Source organism: Adiantum capillus-veneris, chromosome 18 (genome assembly GCF_014529385.1).
Source record: "Adiantum capillus-veneris isolate H3 chromosome 18, ASM1452938v2, whole genome shotgun sequence".
Taxonomy (NCBI): domain Eukaryota; kingdom Viridiplantae; phylum Streptophyta; class Polypodiopsida; order Polypodiales; family Pteridaceae; genus Adiantum; species Adiantum capillus-veneris.
This window is the reverse complement of record NC_140948.1, coordinates 100,802,771-100,819,879: the sequence shown is the minus strand read 5'-3', so window position 1 is coordinate 100,819,879 and position 17,109 is coordinate 100,802,771. Positions and strand designations below refer to the sequence as shown.

Here is a 17,109-nt window from a genome sequence, read left to right as displayed (position 1 = left end):
GTGGGCATCAGTGGGCGGACCTGCGTCATAGACCCTGACCCAGCTGTTCTTGAGACAGGACACTGGAGGCTATGGGCTTGGGAGTGTTGTCCGTTGGCACGAGTACAGTGGGATCCTGGTGAGTGGCTATGGAGGGACCCCTTCTCTTCTGCAGACCACCGAGGAGTCCCATTCTTTCAGTACACTGTTCGACTGGGACGTCATATACTAGCAGCACAAAGAGAGGCCCTCCCCGCTGCAGCACGTCATTGGCTGGAGGAGAGTCTCACAGTCGAGTTCTTGGCAGACTTTTGGGGGAGGTTGTGGGACTCCAGACAGCCGAGGCGAGTCACCTTGTTTCAGTGGCTGGTCGCACACAGAGCCACAGCAGTAGGGAGCTGGCTAGTGCATAGTTGTCTCTCGGCCACATGTGCAGCTTGTGACCATTTGGTGGAGAGTCAGTGTCACTGTCTTTGGGACTGTCCCTCGGCCCAGTAGGTGTGGCTACGAGTTCTTCCGCTGATGCCTGCTCTCTCCACGGCTCAACAGTACACTTGGGGGGCAGCGGCTTGGTCCACCAGCAGGATGATAGTGATGCAGGGGGGGCGACCTACACTCTAGCCTGCTACAGAGCTTACTCCACAGGAGTGGTGCAATGAGAGAGAGGAGTGTTGGGAGCTCATCAGTGGCCTGACACTTTGGTTCATCTGGCGGGCCTGCTGTTTCCGCATCTTTGAGGCTCGCCCTATGCCACAAGCAGAGACTGTTCGTGACTTTTGGCTAGAGCTGATCCATACTCTCAGAGGACAGCTTGAGGGACTACAGGGCAGCTCCGACCGCATGGGGGAGCGCCGCGAGGCTTTCCTTCGACTCTGGCACCCTGGGCCTTTCTACACCATAGTCCAGGGGGTGCTCAGATGGCACTACTATCCACCTGTGTGGCTCTTCCCTCCTCCCATCTCTTGATTTAGCCTCATTGTATATATGTTGTTTTTTCATTGGGAGTCTCCCCATCATCCTTGTTGTAACCCTCTCTTGCAGAGGTGGTTGTAGCCCTATGGGCAGTTTTCATTAACTAATAGAAGGATCTTTTTCTTGGAAAAAAATAAAATTATGCATACTCTTCACTTGTTTGGATTGGCACCACGTCTCAAAGTTAACTTTTGTAAATCCAAGCTATTGCCTCTGAAAGATGTGACTCGCATAAGATATTGTGGTTTGGGGAGATTGTTCCTCCACATGTTCTGGTTCGCCATTTGGGTTATCCGCTGGGTTGGAATGTATTGGCTATGCAGAAACTAGATTGGGTGCTCCAACGTCTGCATTCCAAGTTGAATTATTGGAAACTGTCCACGTGGCCACTTCATGTGCGTATCCTAACCAGGAGCTCTCCATCGACCCAAATCAAGGAAGCTGGCATACAATTCCGACTCAGTGAAAACAGTTTCCAAGTCTTGAGCCTGCCGCATCAAAAGAATGGGAGTAACATGCGTTAGAAACATGTGACGCGCTTGGCGAGCTTCTCTCGTGGGAGAAGAAGGGGCCTCAAAAATCTTGCCATAATGAGAGTGTAGGGCTAGTGCTAGCTCTTGGAAAGTGGAGGTCCACTCCACTGACAGTACTTTAACTCTTCGTATAGCTTGAATCTGCCTGGAGTGATGGAAATGCTGGAAGAATTGTTTAGAAGCACATCCTTTATCTGCAAAAGCCTGTTGACAAGCTCGAGTCTGCCATTTGGCCAATTTCCTCTCATCATTGTGCCGTAACATAACGGAAGCAGAAAGCAACTCAGTCATTTTAGTGGCAGTAAGGAAGAATGATTAGCCAAGTGCATTAATCTGCTACATGCATCCTTTGCCTGATTAACCTGTTCCCATAATTGTGACAAATAATCCCTACCATAATCCTAGATAACACATTGAACACGCATAACAAAGCGAAACTAGGCTATGTCCATATCAAAATACATCTTGGAGATCAAAGGCTGGATGATATCCACAATCATAGCGCGAAAAGACTCATGCTTGAGATAAGCATTATTGACATGCAAAAGTCTCTTCTTGGGTAGGAGGTCATTGACATCAAAAGAGCCAAAACGAAGTTTCAAGGATACGGGAAAGTGATTCGAGAGACACGTAGCATAATGAATCCTCATCTCACATACAAAGTCCCCATACTGTTTCATTTGAAAATGATACCAGTGATCCAGCCGAGCGCGATACATAGATTGAGCATTATGCTGAAAAGTGAATCTTGGATCAGTCGCATGCAAAAAGGGCCACAAATCAAGCCCATTACATGTCAACATAAATTGGTCCCATGATTGTCGTTCCATATGAAGCATGAGAGAATGGCTAGTAGTATTATCCGCAAGGTTTGGTGCATTAAGAGGAGATAGCACTCCACAACCGTGCCCTATCTGCAGAAGCTGTGTATGCATATATTCCTCCAAATTCGGAAACTTCCCCATTAACAGTACATTGGATGACCATCCATCTCCCACCCGGGTCATTGACAACCAAGGTCGGGAAGAGTTCTTGTCGAACGAGTATAAGCACTCTAGGATAGCCAGCTGATTCTGCATAAGCTATCCAGTAGCCCGCAAAGTAAGAAGTCTGTCCTACAAAGACTTCACCTTTAGCTTGGATTTTGTGGTGGTCTGCCTTCCCCAAGTGGAGGGAGGATTTTCTTTGCTTATTGGTAGACCATGGTTGTGACACACTAAAGCACTTCATGATCGGGTAAACGATGTCATGTGGATCCATACTCCTGGCTCCCCCATGCAACCAATTCGACTCGAAGGAGGCATGGATCTAGTAGTTCATCGAAGCTCTTGTCAGTGCAGTCAAACCCCGACCTAGAGAAGCCTACCTCACCTAACGGGTCCGACGAAGATACACCCTCTTTTCCGGATCCTCAGGCTGAAACCAGTGACCCAAGTCATCCATAAGAAAGTGTGTCAGTCCCTGATGATCATGCTTCAAGTGTCCCCTTGATGGAAGCCGTTGGCCTTGGTGAACCTATAACACACCATAGAAAGGGAAAAAAATCTCCTTTGCAGGAGTTCGCCAATGTCCCACCTCTTCCCTTAACCATCCTGATGGAAGCTCCTCGAAGGGTAAGTCTTCAAACACAAAAAGTGCTTTTAAGCATACACAGCACGGCTGCACCATCCTTGCACAGTTGAGCCTCGACACCCCATTGTACCTATGAGTTCTTGGCTGGAGCTGAGTGTGCTTCCATTGTCAGATTCTATACTGGTTTCTTTGAGTTAGTCGAGTCCCATATGTTCAGGTTCTATTGTTGAGTCGTTGTGTTTGTTTGCTCTGTTATCTATTGTTTTTGTGTTTTCATTCTGTTGGAGTGAGATGCTACGCACATTGCACTAAGGAGCACCCATTGTAGAGAGCACGACACATTATCTCCGCTGCACTTGCTCTCTTCTACTGATGCTTAAAATTAAACTTCTCTAGACATTGTTCTAAAAAGGAGACACGACTAGATTTATAACTGTGAACACAAAGTTAACCAGCATGTCTTTTATAATTCTCTGTTTGAAAATTTGGACTTTCTGCAGGGAGCCTCTCATAACGAATGTTATGTGGCGAAACTTGCTTGGTCAGGTATGCATCATGATAATGACAGAAAATGCTATTATGTACAGGGGTTGGTCTTTTGTTTTGCATATCCGGTTGAGGATGAATATAGGATTTTGATCTCGCAAAGAATCAACAAATGATGCCAGGATCAGTTGATGGTTCTCATAATGTGGGTGAAGATCTTAGTTTGAGACTTAGCACTTCATGTAACCCTAAATCGTAAACCCTCTATTTTTTGTGAGACCCTTAAAGGAACACTTTAAAAGCACAAACTCAAAAAGAAATTCCATTTCAAAAGTGGTCACAAACAACAGAGGTTTAACCCTAGAAAAACATTACAAGGAAACATCCAGCACTCAACTCTTGGCTTTAAGCCTTCTAGGTTCTAACTGTTCAGAAAATTCTGCACATGACGGGAATTTCTTCCATTACACTACTCCTAGGCACCATACAATCACAGTATGTTCTTGTATAAAGGCAAAATTTTTGGAGGCAACCCTAAAGGAGAAGGGACACTATGCAGCTGTGAACCCTAAATCCTGAACTCCTTGGTTGTTCTCCTTGGGAGGTTTCCTGGTAGGGGAGAAGCATATTAAGCATTAATTGCTTTGTCATGGATTGACGAAATCTGAAAAGCACGTTGCACCTTTTCTGAGGATTAGAAAAACCTCCTCTTCAATTTTTTTCTTTTGTCAGCATGATGGTCAAAGGGTTTACTCAGCCATCACATGATTTCTTCACATCCTGTCATTCAACTGTAAGGCTTTTCGCAAAGATTGGAAAAAACACAATATAGACACCAACATGACAGTAACAGTGGAATGTGTGACTGCAGTTTGCCTATCAACTGATCTTGCTGCTAGTCCTGCAGTTTCGTGGGAAGCAGCTATTGGGCCTGCATGATGATGTACATATTTCTCTCTATCTCTCATACATTTAGCTTGAAGGCTAACTTTTTCAGCCAATTCTGTGATACGCTCCATGATTTTATTAAGCAATACATGCTTTCTATATTTTCTGCACTATTAGACTGCAATACCTAACGTAATTCTGTGCTGATAAGAACTTAGAAAGATGAGATTTTGATGGGTGTAATGCATGCAATAAATTGCAGGGTTCGCATACAGGGCATGCATACAAAGAAGTTGAGACAGTAATTTTCAATTCTTTTGTTTTCTGCCAGGTAAGTTTGATTATAAATATTCAAGCTCTGTTTTGTTGGTGTTGACCCTAGAGGAGTTGTGTTTCAAGTAAATGGGTGAAGGATAGCAATAATTAATCCCTAATATGGATGTTAGTTCATTGATTGAAAGAATGCATCAACCTCTAGTGTGCCTAACTTTTACAAAGAGAGTGGAAAAAAAAGAGGTCAAATTTGCTCATTATCATTTCCATCTAACAAGATTTGCAGTTGGCTTAAAACAAAGCTTGCAAAAAAAAAGTACATTTTACTTCATATTTATTAAAAAAAAAAAAAAACTGAATGGTAGTGCATCAAGAGTTGGTTGGTAGAGGTTGTGTAGCGGGGCAACATTGTCACTTGCATTGGACTGGCAGTTACAGTTGGTCTTGTGTTCACATTGGATGGACTCTTGCCTGGGCAGTGACGCATGGCAGAGACACTGGTGGTAGTCTAGTGGACACCGTGGCCAGTTCACCACCACCACAATTTGGAGATAGATGTAGATGGATTGTCAAGGATATTTTGCTAGCCATCGGTGGCTCTTTATGATTGTATATATGTGTAGTTGGTTTTAGTCATCGTAGGCTTCATCTACTTTCTATGGTCTAGCATCTTGAGTCTCGTGTCTTGGGTCTAGCATCGCATATGTACACTCTCCTGTCCCTGTGAGTCTTGAGCTTGGAGCTGAGTGCGCTGCCAGCCAGAGTTTGCACTGGTTTTATGAGTTAGTCGAGTTTCATTGAGTTCTGAGTCTGTCATTGTGTCTTTGAGTTGCTCGTTCCCTTGCTCTATTGTGTTTTATTTCTGTTGGAGTGAGGTTTCACACATATTGCACTAAGGAGCACCCACAGTAGAGAGCACGTCACACTTTTTCTGCTAACAGGTGCTCTCATTTTCGGCACGCCAGGTGGGACCTCAACTGAAGTCTCACTCCGTTGAGCATACATAGTCGAGGAGCTAGCTGGTTTATACCCTCGCCTGGTCTAGTTTTCTGGTCTAGACTAGCTTCCTGGTCCAGTCCACCTTCGCCCTCGTCCAGCTTGGTCTAGTCCAGCTTCGCCTTGCCGAATCAGGTCCACTGAGTCTAGACCATCCAGTAAGTTCAAGGGTCTTTGCACCAAGAGCTTGTGTGGGTTTTTTGCTACTGCATGACGCATACAAGGCAGTCTAAAGATCAAAAATCTCACTACGGAGCTCTCTGAAATACTACCACAGAAAGCGCCAGCCTTCCATGCCGACTAGAAGTCCCCTAGCCCCCCTACCCCTACCTCTCAAGCGTCTACCTCAACTCCCTCAACCAGCTCCTCACCACCCCTGTCACCTTCTCCCTAGTACACTTTCCACCAATTTTGTTTGCACGCTCCTAAGCAAGCAGCCATGGAGGAGCCGACAAGCGTTCCGGCTGCGGTGAACATAAAGTTTTCCACTTTCAAAGGACTCTCCATAGAGGATGCGGACGACCATGCTAGGAGATTTGTATTCCTCTGTAAGGATCGTGGCCTCAATAAAGAGGACGCCTACCTAGTGCTCTTGCCGTCAACCTTGGATGGCTTAGCAGATAAATGGTATAGTCAGTTTGTTAAGAACCACTTTACTACTGGGGCAACACTAAGGCGACATTTATGTGAAGCTTTCAGACCAGGTGACTCCCAAGAGAAGGTTCTGGATGAGTTGGCAAACCTAATGCTCCAGCCAGATGAAACTTTTTCAGAACTCATGACAAGAACAAACTCTCTGGTTGCGAAGCTTCCCCAGCAACTAGGAGGATTCATAGTCAAGAAGTGGGTGGAGAAGGCTCTCCCTACGACTTCTCAGCAAAAACTACGAGAGAGTCTCCGACCTAAAGCAACTCTGGAGGAGTTTGTCGCTATTGATACTAGGATAGAAGAGGCAAGGAAGCTATTCAACGACCCTCCTCAGGTAGAGACTGCCTCAATACTCATGGAAAGTCCGTCTAACCCCTTGATATCTTTTCACAGGGAGCTAGAAGCACTAAAGTTACAGCGAGCTCTTCAAGAGGAGAGATCCTTCTCTCTTCGACAAGAGAAGTCTCCACATTAAGAAGCTTTGGACCAAATCAAGAGAGAGATAGAAGAGCTTCGTGCTGAGTAGGAGTCTAAGGCTATGGTCTGATGTCGCTCTCTAGGCTGGCATCCTCCACGAATGGCCCCTTCGGGCTTATTGCCACCTACGTGAAAAGTCTGGACATGAAGACAAGGATTGGTACTACCTAAAGGGATTGCGGTAACTACAGCAAACTCTTGCTTCTACTCTTCAACAAGGGTTGGCACCTATATCCAACATGGTTTCTCCCTATGGACATCCAAACCACATGCCGCCTTTGCCGACTACACCTTCTATGCAAGGTATGCAAAGCACTTTTCCATCTCAGAGATTTGATGCTCTCTCAGCTCCTCAGAGCTTGTACACCTCAGCATCTACCTCCATGCAATAGGAGCCAGGACTACGTTGTTCCCCGACTCGCCCATCCAATTGGCCCATTTTTGTGCTACATATGTGGGGATTATGGGCATTACCAAGGTAGATGTCCTCTTCCGGAAGGGTCTCCTCCTTGCCGACATTGCCCTGAGCCTCAAGATTACTACAGTAAGGATTGTCCCAAACAACGGGCATCCACGTCCTCAAGTCCAAGTCAAAGCCAACCTGAATTCACATTTCCCAGAATCAATCTAATAGCAGTTAGCACCAGCCCTCAACAAGTTCTAGCAGGTAGAGGATCCCACAGGTGTCCTGACACGGTCCCAGAGGGCAGCCCTTAGTCTTAGCCTTCTAGCAAGTTCAACTTCTTCATCCACTATTTTACCAATGAATATTCAATACCTCTCTTCTAGAGGTTGACAAGCCATCCCCTAGTGCCAAGAGAGGATCTTTAGTGCTGCTCTCCAATATTGATAGGAGCTTTCTTGGCAGCAGTAGCTGACCTACAGTAGATCAAGGTACCAAAGAAGGCACTAGTAGAAAACGAAAACCCTACAGCAGAGAATATCTTGGAGAACACCTTCCAACAAGTGTCGCTCTATGACATGCTTTGGCTAGATGTGGGTTTTCGAAGTGACACCCTTGCCGTTCTTCAGTCAGTTTACCCCAGAGCAGGTCCTAGTGGCAAGCACCTCCCACTGCAACCATCAGAGTCCTATATGATATCCTACCACATTGTTCCCCTTGCTGATTATAGAAGCCCTCATCTGACCGTATCCATCTTGGGGCGGCAATTCTCAGGAGTGATAGTGGATGGTGGATCTGGCATCAACCTAATGCACGAGCTCACAATGTTGGCATTAAGTCTGCAGCCTACTACCCGACCCGCCCTCTTCACAGTTACTATAGCTGAATAGAGGACAGTCCACCCATTGGGCATAGTGGACAAGGTGCCTGTGTAGGTACAAGACTTCACCTTTAGCTTGGATTTTGTAAAGTCAACCGCCCTACGGGCCCGTTTCAGCCTCCACCATAGGAATGACTTGGAGAGTGATCACAACTGATTACCATAATGCACAATTCACGCATCAGATTGCAGGAGAGCGTAGATACTACCGGCTGAAATGCATTCCAAGCTGACATTGGCAAGATTTTAATTCAAACATCACGAGTCTTCATTTAAAGGAGGAACAGATGAGAGATCAGCAAGCGTGCCGCAAATTTCTTGCCAAACAAGAGAATAATGAGGTCCCAATCCAAAAGAGACCTCGCAGCAGAGAACAAAAGAGCATCGCCGGTGTCATCCACCACCTGATGCACTTGGCATATCCCTTTTGAGAAAGAAAATATGCTTGACAAGGAGAGCATTGGACCAAAGTAAAAGAGAAAGCCTTGCTCCAATGCAGGCTCTCCAATCGGAGGGAATTGCCAAGAGAAGATTGCTGACCATTCCATTCCAAATGCAACTTGACAGCCTTCCAATCAACAATGAGAGAAGAAGTAAAGGGACATCCAGGAATGTGCCCTTCAAGCTTGCCAAAAATGACCTCCCAATAGGTTGGCTGCCAATGACCAAAGGATGGAGTGACAATATGTGCACACAAATGTGACACCGTAAGCGACCAAGGTTGTCGTTGTGCCATCAAGACCAGCAATAGGGTAGCTTTCTAAGCGAGAACATGACTACGCAAATCCAAAATATTCAGCCCGCCAAGGCGCTTGGGAGAACACAACTTTTCCATAGATAAGAGCCGGGACCCTTTCTGCGGGCTGAGGTGCGTCAGAAATGCTCCAAAATAGTAGACATAAGGGGATGCAAGCATGACCAAGACCATGATAACAGAGGCAAGTAAAACTGCACATAAGCCATAAGAATGCACTGGACAATCCCGAGTCGCACATGCAAAGGCCAAGTGGACAATTTTTAATAATTTAACTTGGAGTACAAACATTGAAGCATCCAATCCGTTTTTATGAAGCTGACGCATTCCAAGCGAGGGGATAACCCAAATGACGAATAATGACATATGGAGGAACAATCTCCCCTGGCCACAACAGCTTATGCCAAACATACTCAGTCAAAGGAAGCAGTTTAGATTTACGGAAATTAACTTTGAGGCTTGCCGCCAATCCAAACAAGTGAAGAGCATGCATAATTTGTTCCACATCATCATAGCGGTTACGAGGCATAAACAAAGAGTCATCTGCATAAGCCTGACCAGCAAAGTGTTGTCCAAATGGCAATATCAGGCCATGCAATCTACGAGTAGGAGTCAAGACATCCAAATACATAAGCACGGGGTGAGTGGCGATTGCATAAAGAAAAGCGCTAGAGGCCAAGAGTCTGTGAGAAAGCCATCCAACAAACTTGCCGCAATACTATGTGCATATAAGAAAAGCGTACACATGGTGTCCGAAATGTATTCCCAAAGAATAGTATCAAAGGCCTTTTCGATGTCAACCTGCATGACCAATACATCCTGCCGAGTGTATTTCGCCCATAGTCCGTGCCAATGATGACATTCGCCAGGTTATCAGAAATTTGACGATGAGGAATGAAGCCATATTGAGATTCACGCAAGCCATCCTCTTGAGGCGATTAACAAGCATTTTAGCCATCAATTTATATACCACAGGCATGAGTGTAATTGGCCTCCGATGAGAGAACTCTTCACACAAAGCATACTTGGGTATCAACTTGAGCGAGCCTTCTTTCCAAGAGGCGGGCAATGCCTACTGTTCCCAGGCCGTATTCATCATGAACAACAAGGGCACCTTTAGGTCATCCCAAAACGACAAGAAAAATTCCACAATAAGACCATCCCAACCAGGAGCTTTCCAACGACCCAAGTCAAGCAAGTTAGCATACAATTCTGACTCAGCGAAAATGGCTTCCAAGTCTTGAGCCTGTTGTAGTTACATGCGATAGGAACAATTGATGCGCTTGGCAAAAGGGAGCCTGAAATAGCTTGCCAAAATGCGAGTGCAGAGCATGTGCCAACTCCGGTAAGGAAGAGGTCCAGGTCCACTCCCCGGATGGAAGTTTAACTCTCTTGATAGCTTGCAACTATCGAGAGTGATGCAAGTGCTGGAAGAAATATTTCAAAGCACAGCCTTTATCAGTAAAAGCCTGCTGGTGAGTCTGCCACTTGGCCAATTTCCTCTCATCATTATGACGTAGCATAGTGCGGGGGGCAGAAAGAAACTCAGTCAACTGAGTCTCAGCAAGAGAGGAAGTGTTGGCCAAGTGCATCAACCTTTGGCAAGTATCTTTTGCCTGCTGAACTTGGTCTCGCAATTGTGACAAATGAAACGTGCCATAATCTTGGACAACACATTGAACGCGCAGAGCAAAACGAAACCAAGCTATGTCCATATCAAGATGCATCTGCAAAGTCAAAGGCGGGATGATATCCCCAATCATAGAGCGGAAAAGGTCATGCTTAAGATAAGCATTATTGGCATGCAGAAGACTTTTCTTAGGAAGGGAGCCATCAGCAGAAAAGGATCCAAAGCAAAATTTCAATTAAATGGGAGCATGATCTGAGAGGCACAATGTATAATCAATCCTCATGTCACAAAGTGCTGACGTGGCATGACCACCCAAGACCAAACTGCTTACGTGGATAGACCGTACAGATTTCCGTGATCTACGTTGATAGCTGCTGACGTGGCAGGCTTTACCGAATTCAGTAATTTGTGCTGACTGCTTTTGAGGACAGATTTTAGACCAGATGCTTGTTTGGGACAAATTGCTTTTGGGGCATCCCTTGTAAGAATAAATAGACCCTAGGGGCATCACTCTGCAGAGCATCTGGATGCAGAGTCTGAGAGCAGAGATCCCACGGGTGTTGTACTTTGCTCAAGCATTAATATAAAAATAAATACCGAAAGGGGCGCCAGGTTTTGGAGCCAACATCTCTGGGTCCGAAACTACGTCGGGCTGTGTCAACCCAAATTTTAAAGTTGTAAAGTATTTTAATTGATTCTCTCGCATGTCGTGTCAGATTCTCAACTTGGGGTGCCCAAGCCTGTAACATTGGTATCAGAGCACAACCGATTTCTCCTCTACCCGATTCCTCTTCTACCGGGAAATCCGATCCTCTTACCGCGACACATATGGATTCAAACAAAGAATCCCACAAGAATCAGACGATTCCTCCTAACACTTCTGGAATGGGAGGCAGCACAGAAATCCGAGTGGATCAGCAGATCGAGAGTACGGGCCACCTCCGCCTACGGAGTATCAATTGATGGAGATGTAGCGTCAACAGCAGGTTGATGATTGTGCAAAGCAGATGCTTCAGTTTGCAAAGCATCCGGAGTATGCCAAATTTTTGTCCCAGCACCCGATCGATGAGGCAGAAAGCCATCGATTCCCCAATAAAGTAAGCCCTCCAGAAACCTCCTATCCCACGGATGTTTACTGAAGATAAACTTGAGGACGTTGTCGAAAGACGAGTCAACCAACTTTTAGTGGCAAAGAAGAAGCAACTGAAGAAACGCAACAAGGGAACTGACTACCCTGGTTATTTGGGCGGAAAATCCTCTTTTGTGAATGCAAGAAAACAGAAGAAGCATGTACGCTTCGAAGGATCATCCAGCTTGTCCTAATCTTCTTTTGACAGCTCGCCTCTACGGACTCTAGTGATAAGGACAGAAAGAGCAAGAAACTTGGGAAAGAACACGAAGAAGGCCAAGAAAAGAAAATCCCGACACTTTTCTGACAGTTTTGATGAGGATTCATCCTCTTCTGAGAGTTCGGACTCGGATGACCATACGTTTTACTCAAAAAGGAAGCACTTTATAGAGCCAACCAATATGATTTTCTCGAAGACAAGGGCAAAAAGACCAAGGAATTCAAAGAGGGTGGATAGGCAGTAAACTTTGAAACCTTTTCAGGGTTTCAAGATGCTCCTCAGGCTTTGGCCTTTATTCAACAATTTGACATAGCATTTTTTGGAGGCCGCTATACAGAGCACTCCAAGATTAGACGGGTAGCATCATCTTTTAAAGGCAATGCACGGACATGGTGGTCCACTCTTGTGTTAAGAAAAGAAGCACCAACAAAGTGGCTAAAGTTCAAGAGACTCTTTATTTCTTCGTGGCTCACTCAAGAATACGAACGAGACGTGATTACTGTTTGGAATCATCTTCGGATGGTCAAGATAGAAACTTTGGATACTTACTGTGAGAGATTTTGGGATGTTTTTCTACCAGATGCATCCTTTAAGAAGATCATCAAGCAGCAAATCGAGCGATTTTGTTGTGAACTGCTTAAAGAGACATGAGACTACTGCTTGTTACAAAAATCTGAGTTTATACAACAGTTGATGGGACATGCTAAGCAAGGCTTTGCTATGCATTTGGGTAACTCAACTTATCCATCGTCAACAAGTCATAATAGAAGCAGACGAAAGAAAGATACACGACCTTGACTAACAGAAGAACAGAAAGACGAATATTTCAAAACGGGAAAGTTTTTTGAATGTGGGGAACAAGGTCATATATTTGCATTGTGCCGCAAAAAGGTACAAGAATGGGAATGACTGACAAATTAAAAAATAGAACGGGGCGAGGAGATACTCGTTTCAGAACAAATACTAGATAGAGAATTACGAATGAACTGGCATTATTCTGCTTTGTGAATATATGAATGAATAATTTTGAAGTAGACTTTTTGAAGATGACTTGATTTACGTATGAAACTAATGTGTTATGGAAGATCCTGCTATTTGTGAACAGATAACAGGATCGAGAATGAGATGATGATAAATTTGGAGCAATGACAGCTCCAAAATGAACCTAATAACGATAAGAATCATGAATTTTGAATCATGATGAATGATTGAATGGAACTGTTGTGAGCGCATCAAGAGTTCCCGAGGGATGAGATGACCACACAGCTTGAACTGAATGATTGAAATACTCTGTACAGTATGAACTTAGTGTCTGATTGATGGATTGGAATTCCCGGAAATGATTACTCACACATAACTGTGTTTGAGTGCAGATGGAATGATTGACGAAATGACTACAACATTTCGGTCTTGAGAAATCTATGGACATGATCGCAATATAGGATTAGTTAATCTAACATCTTTGAAGTCCGGTGTGGATCTAGATGCGATTGCTAAATACGTTGCCAGGAATCATGGTCCTCGATAAGAATGGATTCTATATGATATGATCTGAATGTGATGTGAACGTGATGTGACTGTTGTCTTTGTACAAGTGCTAGATTTGTGTCGTCTAGTGCGTCGGTACTTAGAGTCAATGTCTACTGAACTGGTTTATGGCTTATGTCTGATTTTGTAGGCGTAGTCGAGGGCGATTACAATTCTTTCAAGAGGGGGGTATGTCACAAAGTGTTGATGTGGCATGACCACCCGAGACCTAACTATTGATGTGGACAGACAGACAGACAAAACTGCTGACGTGGACAGACAATACGGATTTCGGTAATCTGCACTGGCAGGTGCTTACGTGGCAGACAGTACAGATTTCTGCGATCTGCGTTGACAGGTGCTGACGTGGCAGACAGTACGGATTTCCGTGATCTGTGTTGATTGCTTTTAAGGGCAGATTTTAGACCAGATGCTTTTAGGGACAAATTGCTTGTGAGTTTACTGCTTTTGGGGCTCTACTTTTGGGGCATCCTTGTAAGAATAAATAGACCCTAGGGGAAGCATCTGGACGCAGAGTTTGAGAGCAGAGGTCCTGCGGGTGTTGTACTTTGCTCAAGCATTAATATAAAAATAAATACGGAAAGGGACACCAGGTTTTGGGGCCAACACCTCTAGGCACAGAACTACGCCGGGCCGTGTCGACTCAAATTTTAAAGTTGTGAAGTATTTTAAGTGATTCTCTCGCGTGTCGTGTCAGATTCTCAACTTGGGGTGCCCAAGCCTGTAACAGTCCCTGTCATATACAAAGTCATCATATTGCTGCATATTAAAAAGATACCAGCGATCTAGTCGAACGTGATACATAGATTGAGCATTATGTTCAAATGTAAGTATTGTCTGCGATATTCGAAGCATTATTAAAATCCCCACAGAGAAATGCATTGGAACGCCAAGAATACGAGGAGATGGCACTCCACAACCGTGCTCGACCAACAGACACTGTGTATGCATATAATCCCCCGAATTCAAATACTCCCCCATTAACAATACATTGGACAACCATCCATCTCCCATCCGGGTCATTGAAGACCATAGTGGGGAAGAGCTCATGCCGAACGAGCATAAGCACACACACTTTTTTTTTTCAATCTTGTTGATTTAAATTACAAGTGGGAAACCTCAAAGCAAGGCAAACCCACCAAATAGAAAAGATACAAAAAGTGGAGCAGCATAAAGCTCCAAGGGCTAGAAACAATCAAAAGAAATCTTGTAGGCATCAAGAGAAATGTCCCCTGCATAATAAGCTAAATGCAACGCCTGACCCAGCAAAAATTTGAAATAGGGAAACGGGTCAACAACAATGCGTTGAAACGTCAAGGAGTTGCGATGGTGCCAAATGGTCCACAGAACCCAAAATCTGACCCAGCCAAAGAAAATTGTGAATTGTGACTGTAGAGACTGAAGGTCCCAAATAGTCAAAACCATCTATGAAAAGTGACGGAGGGAAAACGTAACTGAAGAGCAGCATACACCTTTCAAATGAAGGATCAGGAGCAGCGACAGCCCCACAATAAGTGTGGCAGAGTCTCCTAAGCATCATGACATCTGAGACAATGAGAAGGCGCAATAGGCCGAGCACCTAACAAGCTGCCAACAGGTAAAACTCCCACCAAGCAGCGCCACAAGAAAATACATTCCTTCAAAAGTAGATGATTGTGCCAGATACCATCGCTTCCACCACAAGGATGATTTGGAGAGAGACCACGGCTGATTACCATGCCGCACAATCCATACATCAGATTGTAATAGACCATCAACATTGGCAGTAGAAATGCAGTCTAGCCTCAAGTCAGCAAGCTTCCAATCAGAAAAACGTGAGCCCACATTCAAAGGAGGAACAGGGGAAAAGTCAGCAAGCATCCTCTAAGTCTCCCGCCAGAGAGAAGAGTAATGGTGCCCCAACTGAAAGCGGAAATCCGCATCCGGAAATGAAAGAACATGTCTGGTATCATCCACCACCTGATGCAACTAGCAAATTCCTTTTTGCGAAAGAAAATAGGCCTGGCGAGGAGACCGTTGAACCAAAGTCGAGGAAAAAGCCTTGCTCCAATGCAAACTCTCCAATCGAAGGGAATTGCCAAGGTGTTGGCGACCATGCCATTGCATGTGCAAGGTGACAACCTTCCAGTCCACAATGAGAGAAGAAGTAAAGGGGCATCCTGGAATGTGTCCTTGAAGCCGCCCAAAAACAACCTCCCAATATGTCGGCTGCCAATGAGCAAATGATGGTGTAACAATATGCTCACACATATGTGACACCATAAGTGTCTAGGGCTGCTACTACTGCACCAAGATTGGTAACAACATAGCTTTTTGAGCCAGAACATGAGTGCGCAAATCCAAAATATTCAACCCACCAAGGCGCTTGGGAGAACACAACTTATCCAGGGACAAAAATCAAAGACCTTTTTTGTGAAATGAGGTATTCCAGAAGTGCTCCAATAAACTAGACATGAGGGACTGCAAGCGCAAACGAGACCAAGGTAACAGGGGTAAGAAAAACTGCACGTAAGCCATGAGAATGCACTAGATAGCACTAAGACGTACATGTAATGGCCAAGTGGACAATTTCCAATAATGCAACGTTGAATGCAGACGCTGAAGTACCCAATCCAATTTATGCGCAGCCGATACATTCCAGGCCAACGCATAACCCAGATGGCGAACTATGACATGCGGAGGAACAATCTCCCCCGACCATAATAGATGATGCCAATCATACTCATTCAAAGGCAATAACTTGGATTTGTGAAAATTGACTTTGAGGCCCGCTGCCAATCCAAACAAGTAAAGAGTATGCATAATCAATTCTACACCGTCAAAATAATTGCGAGGCATAGTTACATGGGATGGCAGGTCAGGGTCGGGAACGGGGTCGAGAACGGGGACGGGACGGCAAAAGTCAGGAAACGGGGACGGGGTTCGGAACGGCAAAAAAAAGAGAGTTTTTTTGGCATTTTTTGACCTACACACATGCCACACACATAGAGCATCACTTTGAGCATAAATTTACACTAAATAGACCAAAGAACACAAGTCATATAGGCGGAAATGTGCTAATAAAACATCGATGATCGATGGATACAAAATTTGAGAAGTGCATGCCACAAGGGTTCAAGAGTCAAAAAGCCTAAAGGACTTAGAACAAGCCTAAGGCCTCAAGGATAACAAAAAGTACAAAGGGCTATGTAGTAGGTAGAGTCGTAGACTCAAGAGTTTAGACTCGAGAGTCGAGTGATCAATGATCATGAAACTCAAGAAGTGCTCGCCTGCGGAATCTCCATATCGTTGTCGTAGTCGAGGTCGTCAGCGACGTATGAGGGCTCGGGAGGCTCGCATTGAGGCTCGAAGTCCTCCTCTAGCTCCTCCAAAAGAGTATCGGCCATAGATGGATTCTCTTGTGCCATCTCCCACTCAGTGAAAGGATCTACCTTGTGTGTGACGCTCTTGGCAAGCATGCGCAAGTTAGCGCTCACAAACACCAAATCATTGGCCCTTTGAACTCCAAGGCGATTCCTCTTCTTAGAGGCAATTTGGCTGTACACACTCCATAGTTGCTCCAAGCAACTAGTGGTACATGCTTGGCTAAGGACACGAACAGCCAAGTGCTGCAAATGTGGGCTATCTCCTCCATAGTCCTCCCACCACAAAAGCGAGCCAATCTTGTTGCGATCAAGCTGTGCATCTACACATCCATAGAAGCCCTTCTTTTGCCTGTAGT

The 17,109-nt window shown here is 45.0% G+C and overlaps 1 protein-coding gene across 6 annotated transcripts in view; it reads left to right on the top strand.

Annotated features, from left to right (window-relative positions):
• Positions 1–17,109, top strand: part of LOC147436096 (calcium-transporting ATPase 8, plasma membrane-type-like) — a 245,024-nt gene that overhangs the window by 199,485 nt on the left and 28,430 nt on the right. For 5 of the 6 annotated variants that reach the window (XM_086488995.1, XM_086488992.1, XM_086488993.1 and 2 more), the window contains 3 exons: positions 3,557–3,602; positions 4,414–4,485; positions 4,693–4,761. In XM_086488995.1, coding sequence (XP_086345121.1) covers positions 3,557–3,602; positions 4,414–4,485; positions 4,693–4,761 — 187 coding nt within the window. Of the gene's footprint in view, positions 1–3,556; positions 3,603–4,274; positions 4,336–4,413; positions 4,486–4,692; positions 4,762–17,109 lie in introns of those variants that run through there. The other variant, XR_015185155.1, reaches the window with a different exon arrangement.